The sequence below is a fragment of the Vicugna pacos genome, chromosome 2, assembly GCF_048564905.1.
Source record: "Vicugna pacos chromosome 2, VicPac4, whole genome shotgun sequence".
NCBI lineage: Eukaryota > Metazoa > Chordata > Mammalia > Artiodactyla > Camelidae > Vicugna > Vicugna pacos.
In genome coordinates, this window is record NC_132988.1 from 27366093 (window position 1) to 27380360 (window position 14268).

At 32.1% G+C, this 14268-nt stretch overlaps 1 protein-coding gene across 1 annotated transcript in view; it reads right to left on the reverse strand.

Annotated features, from left to right (window-relative positions):
• Window positions 1-450: 450 nt before the first annotated feature.
• PCDH10 (protocadherin 10) overlaps window positions 451-14268 on the reverse strand; it is a 40599-nt gene continuing 26781 nt past the window's right edge. The window contains exon 5 of the mRNA XM_006211586.4: window positions 451-1917. Coding sequence (XP_006211648.1) covers window positions 1898-1917 — 20 coding nt within the window. The 3' untranslated portion in view covers window positions 451-1897. The remainder of the gene's footprint in view (window positions 1918-14268) is intronic.

A 14268-nucleotide genomic window follows, 5' to 3' on the forward strand; every position in this document is an offset into this window, starting at 1 on the left:
GGATAATGACATATTAATACCTATTTTGATAAGTCAGATAAGTGATACCAAGGTATCACTCAAATATACACATCGAGGTCCTAGGAATATATGTATGCATTTTAATGTTAAATCTAGGAACATATTCCCACTTAAATGGCATAAAATTAGGTGGAAAACATTCGCTATGTGTTAAGTTTTAGTCTGTTCTTCAATAACATAGCATGGCTCAAACTATCATTGAACATAAGTTAAAAATTAAGGGAAATATTTCAAAATCAGCCTGTAATTTGAGTTGGGCAAACATTTAGATATAACGTTGAAGGGGTTTTTAGAGGAGAGCTGTGACAAATCTGGGTTTTGCTTAGAAGATTATCTCACAATCTGATTTTTCCCTGTCTAAATTGTATTTCAACAAGCAGTAAATAACAGTCTGCAAAAAGGAGAATATGTAAAAGGAAGGAAAATTCATCTTACTGAATTTAATAATTAACTTTGTTGACATAAAGGAAAAGGGCAAGCTTCACTTTTCAAGCCTGACTCATGAAGAATTTTCTCCTTAATAAGACACTGACTACATTTAAGCTATAAAATTTCCACACATAATACTGAAGCAGTAATGTACCATGTTTCTATCTCCAAATTTATTTAATTTGTTTTAAATTTAGAGATCCTTTATATCTTATAGTTATTCTTTACCAGTTCAAATATTTATGTCTCTATATATTCATATAGAGTTATAGATTTTTATATGCATGAGTTATTAGAAGTCACAAAACTATGTAAAACTACGTAAAATAAAATTCTGTGTGAGTGACATGTTTGAGGACTTCTTAAAATAGTAATTTTCAGTTACATATTTTACACCACAAAATGTACAGACACCCAGTGTTTCTTTTTTTCCTAGCAACAAATACAGGTGAGTTTATAGATTCCTTATAAAAGCTTTAAATGACTCTAAATTCAAAGCCATAGAAATAGAATCGAAACAACGTAGATTGTTAGATATTTTGATAGTACATATTCAGTGCTCCTGTGATAACGTCGACAGCTGTATCTTTGGCATTGAAAATTCAGTATGAGTTCTTGACAAAATTTTGTAGCTTAGAGCTTCGTTTTCTTTTAAACAAGGAAAAACAGGGTTGAATAAGAGATGAAAACTGAGAGGAAACTGTTAATGATTGTTTTTTTCTTAGTAAGTTTATCTTTGGGACCCTGAATTACCTTTCACTTTATTGTATGATGTGGACTGTATGAATCCATTTAAAAACCAACTGAGTTGTACCACATTTTAGGAAAATTATATAATATAATATATATATATATTTTATATTTATTTAGAAGCTTTGAAATCGTACAGTAAACACTTTGCAACACGGTGTATAAACTACAGAATGTCTTTGATATTTTGTGGGTCTTCAGAATACAACATGTTTTATAGCCCACAGGTGAAAAGAACATAATCACAATCTCTCTTGTAAAGTTGGAATAGTTTGGGGAACACTTGATCACACAAAAATAATATAAAACAGTCAAGTTTAAAACAGTGATATTGCATTTATAATGCACAAATTTCCTTTATCTTTACGACTGGCTTCTCGTGGTGAATATAAACATCGAAAGGGCTCAGTGACATTTGGAGAGAGAAAGATATATAGTCCTGTAAACAGGCACACACTGATCGGAGAGGCAAAATCAGTTGCCTAAAGTTTCTACAGTTCTGCACGTTTCAACTCATTTCTCAGGCCTGCTGAGAGCAATTGGGTCCTATAATTGGCCACGATGACTCCGTCGGCAATCTGATACTCAGTTACACACAACTAACTGGATGGCCAAGATAATGAAGTTGAAAAGTTGATGCTTTTGTTGGTCGACTTTGTGCAAATCATGCTGCTTCAGGTAAGTCCTGTAGAATTGACTAGCATATCCTTTTCCGTGCTGTGAAAAAGAAAAAAAAAATACTCTAAGAAAAAGAGCCTGACTTTTGCTGTTTAGAAGGACACATTTTTGTAAAAGAAGCAAATACAGTGGAGACAAGTTGTCTGTCCGTACCAGACCCACGTAGTGGCGAAATATTTCGTGTCACCTTGGTTTCTAATAGTCAGAGTCATTCTGTTGTTCGGCTTTCTCAAAATGACAATTTTGACATTTATGCAAATTGGTTTTGCGTGGGAAATGCGCACTTTATACATCGAACAACAATTATGTGAAGATCAACTTTTTAAAATCAATCCCTACTTCACTACTTATGAACAATCAGAGTAGAAGAAAAATCTTTGGCCCTTACATTTCTGGAATAAGTCTTTAGAATATCTGTGAATTACTGGTTATATATTTAATTTGATAAACTTTAAATTAATTATATTTAATCTATATATAATAGAGAAAACTGTGCCAGAAAGTGTTAATGTAGTTAAAAAATTAAAGAATGGTTAACATTTTATGGGTTTATTTTATCTATTTTTTAGAATTATATAAAAACTGAATTTTTTATGGCCTATAATTTTTTTTAAAAATAGATTTCTCCCCAAAAGGAACTTGTTTTTTTTCCTAAAGAGGAAACAGGTGAAGGGTAGTAAAAGGTATTATTGAATTTGGTCCAGTCTTATAAAACATATTGAATCATGAAGCAGAATGTCCAAATTCAATCATTTGGAATTTATGGTTTTAAATATTTTATGTATTTATAGTGGTAAAGGATATTTCTTCCCACCTATTCATAATCTTTGTAATTTCTGTAATATCTGCCTATGTGCACATGAAGGAAGCTGCATCTTCTAGTTCAGTATTTGGCACGAAAGAGATGTATAATACAAATGTGCTAAAAATCAAGATAGTTCAGTTGTGATCTTTTAAAAATCACATATATGTGTATTTCATTAAAAATAAGAACTACCCTAAATAGCATAACTTAATTGTTTCCATCCAGTGCATAGTGGCTTTTTTATTTTAGCTTAAGAACATAGTGACCATTTCAATCCCTCTCCTATGGTACTTCCACTCATTTCAAGTAGATTTTCTAGGTATATATTTTTCTTAATTTTTTCTCTAATTAACTCAGTTTCTGACCAGACCATTAAGCATTCCTTCATCAGTTCACCTTTTAGCAGAAACACAACAATTAAAATTGTAAAAGTCAGGTACCTCCACTGACTGACAGAAATCTAAGTGAAAACGAATATATACATGGTCTGTGTGGTGACCAGTATTGAAAATAATCAAAACATAATTTGCTTTATAATATCAAGAATTATAAAATGAGTTTGCTACAAGGGACTACATGGTAGCTATTACAACTTACCTGGTCATAATGCTACAGAGAATATTCTGCAAGCAAATAGAAACGTCACTCTTGTAAAAGAATCAAATCCTATTTTCCTTTGCCCTTGAATTCAAACTTTCTGCTCCATGAAAATCTTGATAAATAATTTATATTTTCCTTATAGCAATTAAGATTTAAAATTCTTCAGTAAATCAAAATATTTAGCCATCATAGAAATTCAGGTTTATAAAATGAAATGGAACAATAATTATGATCACCAAAAAATATACTGTCTAAACTGAACAACTACGTGACTGAGAGGGAGCACTATTAACAATGATGCGAGACATAATCTTGTGCTTTTCTGGACAACCCAGAAAATATCATCACCCTATACGTAATATTACTTCTCAAAATAAGTTAGAGATATTACTTGCAGGTTGAAGTTTTTTCTTAAGCAATATAAATCAGAAAATACTGATTGAACAATCAAAAAAAGGAAAGAAAAGAAAATACTGATTTATAGGAAACATCATTCTAGTATTTCAGAAACAAAAGAGATTCAGGTGTGACCCATACTCAACCTATAAACTAATTCACTGAGTGAAAAATGAATATACTGAAAAGCTGCACCTTAGTATAAATGCAGAAATAAGTCAACCTAACACATGTTTAAATCAGTAAAATATTTCTAATTAAGTTAAAAGATGATTTATGAGAAAAGCTATTAGCATAGATAGTATGTTCGTTTGATTTGATCAAAATATGGAAAGAAATTGTGTTATTAAAATGGTTCAGAGTTACAGGAACACAGAAGCTTAGTCTACAGTAAACTCAACAACTGAAATATAAACATAAGCTTAAAAGTATATTTTATTACTGCTTAGGGTGACATGTGCAGTGATTTTATTTAAAGTGCATCTATTCCCATAGTTGTCTGAATAATGTACTTGCCCTGCATTAAACTGACCTCTCCCCACCTAACTTTTAATTCAGGAAATGCAAATCTGAATAGGACAAGTATAAGGACCGAGACTGAAAGTCATAACAAATTAGAATGGAGGGGGAAGATTTACTTTATTTGAAAAGCTACAATTTCCCCAGTGTTAAGGATTGCTAGACAAACCAGAGAAAATAAAATATTATATTATTACTAAAATTACAGCCACAGACATTTTGTTTCAAGGCTTTTGGGAGGTGAGTTTAAATACTGAATAATCATTATTCTTCAGGGGCTGTGAGGGTTAATGTTGGAGAAGCAGCGCACAAATATAAAAGGAAATCAATTTTCTAACATTTTAGAGCCTGTACCAGGGACAATTATTCCACAGTGTGAACTATGCATTTGTTGAAGCGTTTCAGGCTAGAGTGTGGGCCAAATACGTCGAATCTCTAGGCTTTCTGATAGCCCATACATATTTTGGCGTTGTCAAAGCAGAGTTGGAGAATTTCTGCTTTTCCTTTCCATTTCACAAATGCGTTTTTCCCTAGCTATATTCATCAGCAGGTGTAGGGAATTGGTCACTTGACATGAATGAAATATTCTATTTTCAGTCAAATGAAAAGGAAAAGGAGGATTAGTATCCCTTTATACCTCTGTTTATTCAGTCACTGCATTTATTCTTCATGGTGAGTCAGAAATGTTACATTTAAGACGTTTATCTTACTGTCTGAACTACAGATGAAAAATTACTCTCAATGGAGAAGAGATTCAAATACCTACCTTTTTATAATTTAGCATATATATGTATATGTATATATTTAACATTTATGTATGTATATTTTCAGCATACACATACAATTTTAATAAAAGTTCCAAGATTCACACTTTTCCTTATATTGTGGAATCCTGTTGTTGCCTTTGGCAATTTGTAAAGTATAATATTAAGCTGTGGAGCATTTAAAAATTTTGATGAATGACTGAAGAATGACTCTAAACATGTATGTCTCAAAAATAATTGAAAAATAGCATTACTGATTTTCCATTTATTTCATATATTATAGCTTAATAATAGTCTGGTGAAAAATAATTTTGTATAATACATGAAAATGACAATTGGATTATTGGAAAATTCACATTCCTCTATTTACAGAGCAGGAAGCATAATACCTTTTATCCTTTATGACTGTGTGAACCACAGGAGCTCAAATAATAAATAAAGCTGGTGAAGTGATCTATTTACTTCTGCAGCTAAAAGAAAGAACAGCCTTCAAATATCCCAGATGACTGAAACTCTCCACTACAGTGAAAAACTTCTAGAGGCTGAGATCAGTAATGGATTCCGAGCTCATTCAAATGTTTAACGAGCCTCCCGGTCAGGACACTGTGTGTGTCAAGTGAATCTAGCGTAGGAGAGTTTCAGCCCGTTCCCCTTGTGGAAGTCAGAAGCACCTGCTCTCTGTTCCCCGTGTGAAAGCATATCATAAACTGAAAGATCATTTAAAAGCAAGCCCCCATTAGAGCTCAGTCCAGCTGAATAATCATTCTTTTAACTTTCCTCTGTCTTATTCTTGAACCGTTTTGAAGAGAATCTTCAAAAATGTCTCTAAAGGACTTTTTTTTCTGTTTAACCCTAAAGTTCAGAAATGAGCATGTGTTAACTATTAAAAGTGGGTCACTGCTTTATCTTTTATCTTCTACTTGAACACCTTTATATGTGCTTTTATTTTTTAAAATATAGTTGTATATTGCTCATATTATAAATGTTTACCTCCTCACAAAAATTACAAAAATTGTTTAAATATATATATGGTAAAAAAAAAACACTGATTACATTCTGTGGTTTATTATGAATTATAAAGACTGAAGGCTTTCTGTTAATATGATATAGATTGTTTTTCTGTCCAATAGTAGTTGCTCAGTACAGCATAAACTTGAGTTCTTCTATTTATTTTATAATGTTCACACCATCCTCTTGTTAAATTTCCTTTTTTCCTGTCATCAAGCAGTATGCCTTTTTATTCTAGCTTGACAGAATTAAGGGATTATAGAATATATCTAGAAAACAAGAGTTTATTTGGAGGAGGTGCTTCTCATATGTAAATTTGATTAGTCTTTTAGAGAGCAAACTTTGTGAAATAAATGACTCAAATAACCCTTCAGACTGTTCACGTAAGAAATATGTAGTAAAGCCATGTGTGTATTTTCAGTTTAGTCTATATATGTATGCAATGCTCACAACATAATTTGCAATTAATAAATGTCTATTAAATTAAAAGATAAATCTATGGGTATTTTAAGAGATAAGAAATTGGTAAGTGTAGTTTCGTGGACTAAAACATATACATCAATTAATGAGTAAAATGGGTCCTTTCTAAGACAGGAGACAAACATATTGAGCATAATATTCTCTTAATAGACCTTCTAGCTATGGCAACTCTGGCACCCTTAAATAGTCACCATCTTGCCTAAGAATCTCGTTACCAATACTGCTATTATTCAATTGCAAAGCGACTGTATATCAATTTGAGGCCATGGAATAAAAACGTATTGGACTTCATTTCCTCACTAAGAATGATGTGTGCAAAGAAAGAATTAATTTTATCAGCTGGAAGTTACCCTCAAGAGAAAGCAGAGTTGATGCACTGTGCAAAGCCCTGAATTTACTACCTGTGAAAATTTCAAAATTTATTCTTGCTCAGAGTTTATTTTTAAACCACATTTTGTTGTTAATTAAAAGACTTAACAGCCTTGCTTCTGTTTGTCTGCAAGTACAGTTCACAGTACAACAGAATACCATTACCCTTGCAAAGCTCTGTATGAGGAAGTGAGTCCCCCGAGTTCCTTCTAGACAGAGGATCCATAGGCTTTTAGATATTCCTATATAGCTTTCTGTGTTTGTGTGCATGTAAATATACGTGTAATTTCAAATGACCTTCTTATTAAAGCAACAGTACATTTACAACTGGTTCACCAGGAAATATCTACTCTATGGGTTACTGTGACCATGCCAGCTACCAGTAATATTTTTAACAGGGTAGGTGTAATTATAGTAACTCAATTTTATTTGGTTTAGAAATCTTTATCTCTAATTAATTATATTAATTAAGAATACTTTGAAATCTATAACAGAAACCTGTATAGTATATTAATTCCTTTAATTAGACAATTTGATTATTATCATTCTCTGAATTGATTGAAGAAAGATATCTAAAAGTATATGGTAATCTTCTAGATAAAAGAATTGTCAGTATTCTAAATATCTGGTTTTTTAAATGCTAAAAAATTAAACTTTCATGTTAAAATATTGTTTTAAAAACTTACGATGACAATGTACTTGTATAGAATTCTATAGACTGACTGGATGTATTCAAAACTTATCTAGAAATGTAAAAAATTATGCCTTGTAGGTATAACAGATTTTCCCTGAGGGGGAAAAAATAATAGGACAAGACCCTACCCAGAACACTTTGGCCACCACACCAGGCTCTTTTTGACAAACAAACCCCCCTTGCCTCCAGGGTATACTAAAATCAAGTCTAGAGACTGAATTATGTTTTAAATGCACTGATCCTAGACTGCGATGTATTTAGGAAGTGGAACTCTAACATATATTTCTCTTCATGTTTATAATATCATTGACAAATTTTCTGGAATGCTTTATCATAATCCACTAATATATAAACCCTGTGATTTGTTCCACAACTATTTGAAAAATCACATTCTTCACATTGGTAATAAAGAAGTACCCTTGCAATTCCTTTTGAAGACAATCCATTCAATTACATCTTATTTTAATAAAGACAAAGGATCTTTCATTTAACGTAGACAAATACCATTACTACGGGTATCTAAATTCTAACAAGATATCCATATGCTTCTTCAAAGAATGAATGGTTCCTTTTATTTCTTTGAAAATTATGGAGCTGGTAATATTTATCGATATTTAGATATTTGTATTTCAAGTAGTTTCCTTCAAAATGACATTATAAGGAAATCAAATTAGTTACTTTCCTGTAAGGTTGAAATTAACATTAATTTTCAAAGTAGAGACATGGAAAATTCTTGAATGGGATTGGTTATTTCTATAAGTATAAGGGTATTATGTCTGTATAGACCTATTTACAACCAACAATATCATTGTATCACATTATTAAGTCAATTACTAGTGACATGCACAACTTCGTCTTTCATATGAAAACCAAGTAGAAATTCCAACAGTGAAAGATGGGAAAAACCTAAGAATAAATTCATAAGACATTCATTTAAAAAATATATAGCTGTGTATCTAATTTTTTAACCACTAATAGCCTACTGAAACAGGGATAAGATTTCAGAATTTAACTAAAACCTCAGATAGCTAAACCATGAAAATAAGTGGAAAATCTTCTGGGCTGGTAAATAAAATACTAATAGCACAATTTTGAGGTTATTTTTAAAAAGAGACACAAAATACACATAATTTAGAAACTGTGTGTAAAGGTTTGGCTATTTATTTAATATACTTGATGATCTGATTTACCCTAACATAATTCAGTTGCTTCTATGTCAAAGCAAACAGCAGATTAAAAACAGGAATTGCAGACTCAGAAGGAGTTGAAATGCATCTGACATGCTGAAAAGCAAAAGCTAACCACTGGTGTTCTGTATCCGGAAGATCACCTGCATACTAAACAGGTTAGAACCCCAAGACTGTAGGCTTCAATAACTCCTTGAGCAGGGTTGCCAGATAAAATACAGGCAGTCCAGTTACATTTGAATTTCAGATACACAATGACTAATTTGTTAGTATACATACACCCCATGCAATATGTGGGTGTCATGTATTTTTATTTGATAAACCTGGAAACCTCATCCTCAAGGCATCAGCTACATAATACCACAGATAATACTAGTTAACACAGAAGAGAATGTTATGTTGTGTTTTCTAGAAAAACGTTGCACTGCATTCTTTAATTATTTGGTAGCACTGTACTTCATGTAATAAATTTTGTATACATTTTCATGTAAAATGATTTTAAAATTAAGAAGTCAGAATTCAAAAGGAGATAAAAATAAAAAATGAAAATCAGTTATCTGTCATCATAGGTGAACATAATCTTAATTGCCATTTAAATTCTTTGTATTACGATTAAATTTTAATCTTGGTTTTGAGTGAAATCTTTGCTTTTGTGAGATACATTTATAGCATATTTGATAAAATGTTATTTCTCCTTTGCATAAAAACAAAATGTTTTATTATTTATTCTAAAATTTAAGCCTAAGTATCATTCTAATTTTGGTTTTATCTTAGAAACTCATTAAACCACCTCCTTCAATTTAATCTAGAATCAGATAATTAGAGATTTGAAAACTGATAAGCAGTGAATCAAACTCAGCTTTAAAAAATCAGAAAAATGCTAAGTTGTTATAATAAAATCGTGTCATGCTTGTTAAATATTAAAAATCATTTTAGTCATATTCTAATTAAATGACAAGATTTAAATCCTTAAACAGTTATATTACATCCTATAACTTTAAGCTTTGTGTTTGGTTAAGGTTCAGCTTAATTACTGCAAATATTTAACTGCCTAATAAAGTAAATAAAAATAAGTCATGTTATACATTTACTATCTATGAAAAATAGCACAATACTTCTAGGAAACAATTCAAATTATAAATAATCAACCTTTGGTAAGGCCAGTAAGAGATTCCGATTAAACAACACTGAGAAAGTATACTTATATATAATATATCTATATTGTTCTTAAAATATGACTAATGTACAAAGCTACCTACATGTCTCATAATCAAGTTCTTACAGAACAAAATCAAAATTTTGTATCATTATTTCAAAGAAGCATCTGAGATACTCATTAGTTGCGACAATGCCATACAGAAAAAGTCTGAAAATAAGAAATGCTATAATGATGATAAGTAAAAATACTAAAGACTTAAAATTAAAAACAGTTCCATGAAAACCCCAGAGACCTAGAGGAGAGCTAGCCAAAGTGCGTCCAGTCAGAGTTCTGCTGTGCTATCAACAATCTGCTGCTCCCACTCACGTATCTGCGCTGGATCCCCCTCTATGTTCATTTTAGATGACTTCGTATTTATTTAACGTTTACGTGTGTCTGTCAATTACATGTGACACAATTGAAAAGAAATAAACTAGTAAAACTGGCAGTTGGTGATACTGAAATATGAGGATTAAAGAATTATCAGAAAGAAAGTGATCAAGGGAAAGAAAAAAAAAAGAATAAAAGAACTAGTCTTAGCACAGGTAAGGCCAGAATAAAAGAACATGAAAATCATGGAAGGTTGAAAGATGATGAAATCCAAGGGAATGTAAGTTGTAAGTGGAAATGGTCAGGTTTTGAGGGGCTGTTTATTTGCTTGTTAAGCCGTTCGGAGAGCACTATAATTGTATCAATTTAGGTAAATCAGGAAGATCCCTAGATAACTAAAAAGGGAAAAAAAGGCACTTGCTTCTTTGGTTTCAGGATGTTTGTTTCCTTTACCGTTTCGCTGATGCAGTCTAATAAGCCTTTATGGGTGTTTGCTTTGAGGCAGACAAGGTTCCGGGACTTGAGACTCTAAAATGAACACACATGGATTCTTCTCTAAAAGATCTAACAGTCCAATGGGCTAACAACTGTTTTATAAGATATTTTGAAAACAGCAATTACATATAAAAATCTATAAGAAGTTACAAGAAAAATATATTTATCTCTTTGTCCAGGAAGGCTTCTCATTAAAGGTAAAATGAATTGAATCTTGATTGATGAGAAGATGGCCAAGCAGATGTGGCGGGAGGTGGTTTTGTAAATGAGAGCGCATTCCCGAGGGAGAGTGGAATGTGTCAGAGTACAAGAGCCTGGGAAAAACAGCGTATCAAGAAACTGACGGCCATAGAATGGCACGAAGCAAAAAACACAGGCAGGATTTAAACAAAAAAACCTTTAAAGCTAATAAATATGTGAATGTTATTGCGGCTGAAACAGAAAAACCTCTTAAAATCTTTAAAGAGGAGAATATTAAAGGCAAGTGTCTATAAATACAAGTAACTCCTCTAATTATTTGACAGTAGAAGCCAGATGGAAAAGGAGAGGGGTTTTCATTAATTTTGGTGAATTAGGCAGAAAAGACTGGGTTTGGGGCTGCAAAAGGAAGTATGCCTGTGTCTTCTCTCAGACCCCAGTCGAGGATCCAGGGTTTACACTTCACATATCTGGAAACAGTTTGCATTCCATCACCCTAAGTTTTCCAACAGTGACAAAATGTTTTGTAGACAAAATGACTGCCTGCATGTTTTTTTTTTGGCTGATAACCTAACTCTAAGGATAATCGTGATTAAAAAAAAACATGATGATAAGAGCTACGGGAAGAAATGACTCTGTCCTACTGTCCTAAGCCTCAGGTCTGGTCAGCAGCGGTAAAAGCTAGGAACCTACAGAAAAGCATGGGGCATTTTTTTTCTACAAATTTTAACAAAGGAAAATAAGGCATATGATGATCACAGACTAATAATAAACTGACTTTATAAGATTTGTATTGGATTTATATATGTCTTTTTTTTTTTTAACAAAATGCTGCTTCAGGGATAATTTTTTCAGAGAGAGACACAGCAAATCTCACCCTAGGAACATCTGATCTGCAAGTCACAGAAATAGTGAGGACATAGAAACAATTTTAATTATAGCATTTAAAACAACGTATTTAAAGTGTTTAAAGGTCACGTACATTTGATCAAATCTTTCCTATCCAACAATAGCCCCTGTTGTATCTTAATCTACTAGTATTTTTACATGTCATCTTTTCTAGTACCTACTTTTTACTTCTAAAAATCTTACTTTAAAAAAGAAGGTACACTTGTTTTTTACACTGTCTCACAATTGTGAGATTGAGAATGCCGTCTTCTTTCAATCATCCAGTCTCAAGACTTAAGAACCATCCTGGATAACTACTTTCTTTACCTTTTATTGTTACATTTAGAATTCTAGTACTTTAATTTTTTTTCAAAATTTCTCTAACCCTTTCATTTTCATTCTCCATCGGGGTTATTATTACAAAGTTTGGTAACACTCTGTTAGTAAAACAAAAACAAACATACAATCCCCTACAACAAATCCTTACTGACTTTGCTCTAAAGAGTGTCCAATTCCTTAAGCCTAGGATTCAAGTAGTGAACTGATCACAAAGGCGTACTCTAGAATCAGGTGTTTGAAAGAAAGAAAGAAAAAAAGGAAGAAGACAGGAAGAGAGAAAAAGAGAAAGAGAAAGGAAGGAAGGAAGGAAGGAAGGAAGGAAGGAAGGAAGGAAGAAAGAAAGAAAGAAAGAAAGAAAGAAAGAAAGAAAGAAAGAAAGAAAGAAAGAAAGAAAGAAAGAAAGAGAAAGGAAGGGAGGAAGGAAGGAAGAAAGAAAGAAAAAAAGAAAGAAAGAAAGAAAAAAAGGAAGAAAGAAAGAAAGAAAGGGAAAGAAAGAGACAAAGGAAGGGATGAAGGGAGGAAGAAAGAAACTGGCTCTCCCTTATAAGCCAGCAGGCACCATGGTCTGGCTCCCCAACATCTCTTTCTCCTAATTTTATAATTTGCAAAATGGAGACAGTACAAATACCTACTTTATTTGGTTACTGTAAGGTTTGAATGCATTAGTATCTGAAAAGTTCTTAGAATAATGCCAGGCTTATAGTGAGTTCTTAACAATTGTTAGCTACTATTAGTATGTGTGTTTTTATTCAAAATCTGTCTGAATCTGTCCAAAACATAACTTCCAAACCTTAAATTCCACTATTATCCCCGCTGAATTTATTTTATAGATTTGGCAACCTAGAATATTCATTTCTCCATATTTGTTTGCTTTCAGATTCCCTACTTTTGTTCATGCAGTTCTGTACTCCTTTCTGTCTATCAGTTAAAACCACGCAGTTATTCCTCCAATATTGCCCCAGAGTAGAGTTCTATACACACTTCCTTGATTACACTCCAAGGGATCTTTCCCAAAGATAACCAAAGCCGTTTTATTCTAATAAAATAAATATCTTGTTCAACTGTTAATGAGATTAAAAAGACAACTTGAAACAAGATAGAATCATTGAAAACAAGTGCATTTTGAGAAGAGAGACAATGCTTAATACAGGTGACAAGGCAACATCATTCACAGATATGTTAAATGAAAAACAATCGAATCTTTTTAAGATTTCCTTTCTTCTATAGTTGGGAAACAACACTATTAAATACAGGAAATTTCACTACTTTATTTAAAAAAGGAGAATTTTTTGTTCTCATATGTGACACAAACATAAAAAAGAAATAAAAACACATGATGCATGCAACTGGGCCCTGGAACTTAGCTGTTAGGCATCTTGTATTTTAGGCAGAATAGTGATATATATGCAAAACTGATGTGGAAGGCAGAAGACAGAAAACACAGAGAATCAGAAAATCATGAGAATTACACTTGAGAGAAACCAATGAATAAGCCATAAACAGAAAGTAAAATTTGGGCAGCTTTTCAGGCATTTCTCAAATAGGCTTGTGACATCATTTGCTAGTTCTGTCTGACTTTGAAAGACAAAGCTACAAAAACATAAATATAAGGCTGACTGAGACAATCAGACTTATCAGATAATAGGATTTTAGGGGAGAAAAAGGAGGCAGGAAAATCTCTGGACTTCTTCATGTTCAAAGACTGATTTATGGCAGAGATAGATATCCTTTGTATATCTTCTAGAAAGACTCAATTTTCCATATTAATAGGCCCTTTATATTTACGTTGATAATTTTATGGTATTTGTGTCTCTCTCACAGGGATAGCAGAACTCAAGTAACAGAATTTACCCTAAAGAGTTAGTACAGTTGTCCAAGTGGAGATTAAGTCAAACTGGATACAGACATCTATTAGTATCATTTTAAAAATTTTGGCCTGAAGAAATATGATTTCTTTATTTTCCTTACAATCATCAAATGTAATATGCTGCTGTCTATATTAACTAAAAATCTGTTATTTCAAAAAAGAGTATTTTTGTCTGATTATTTTTACTATTTGTCATATGTAATCAAATGTCTTCACCCATTGTAAACGCACAAGTAAAATAATGAGAATACGA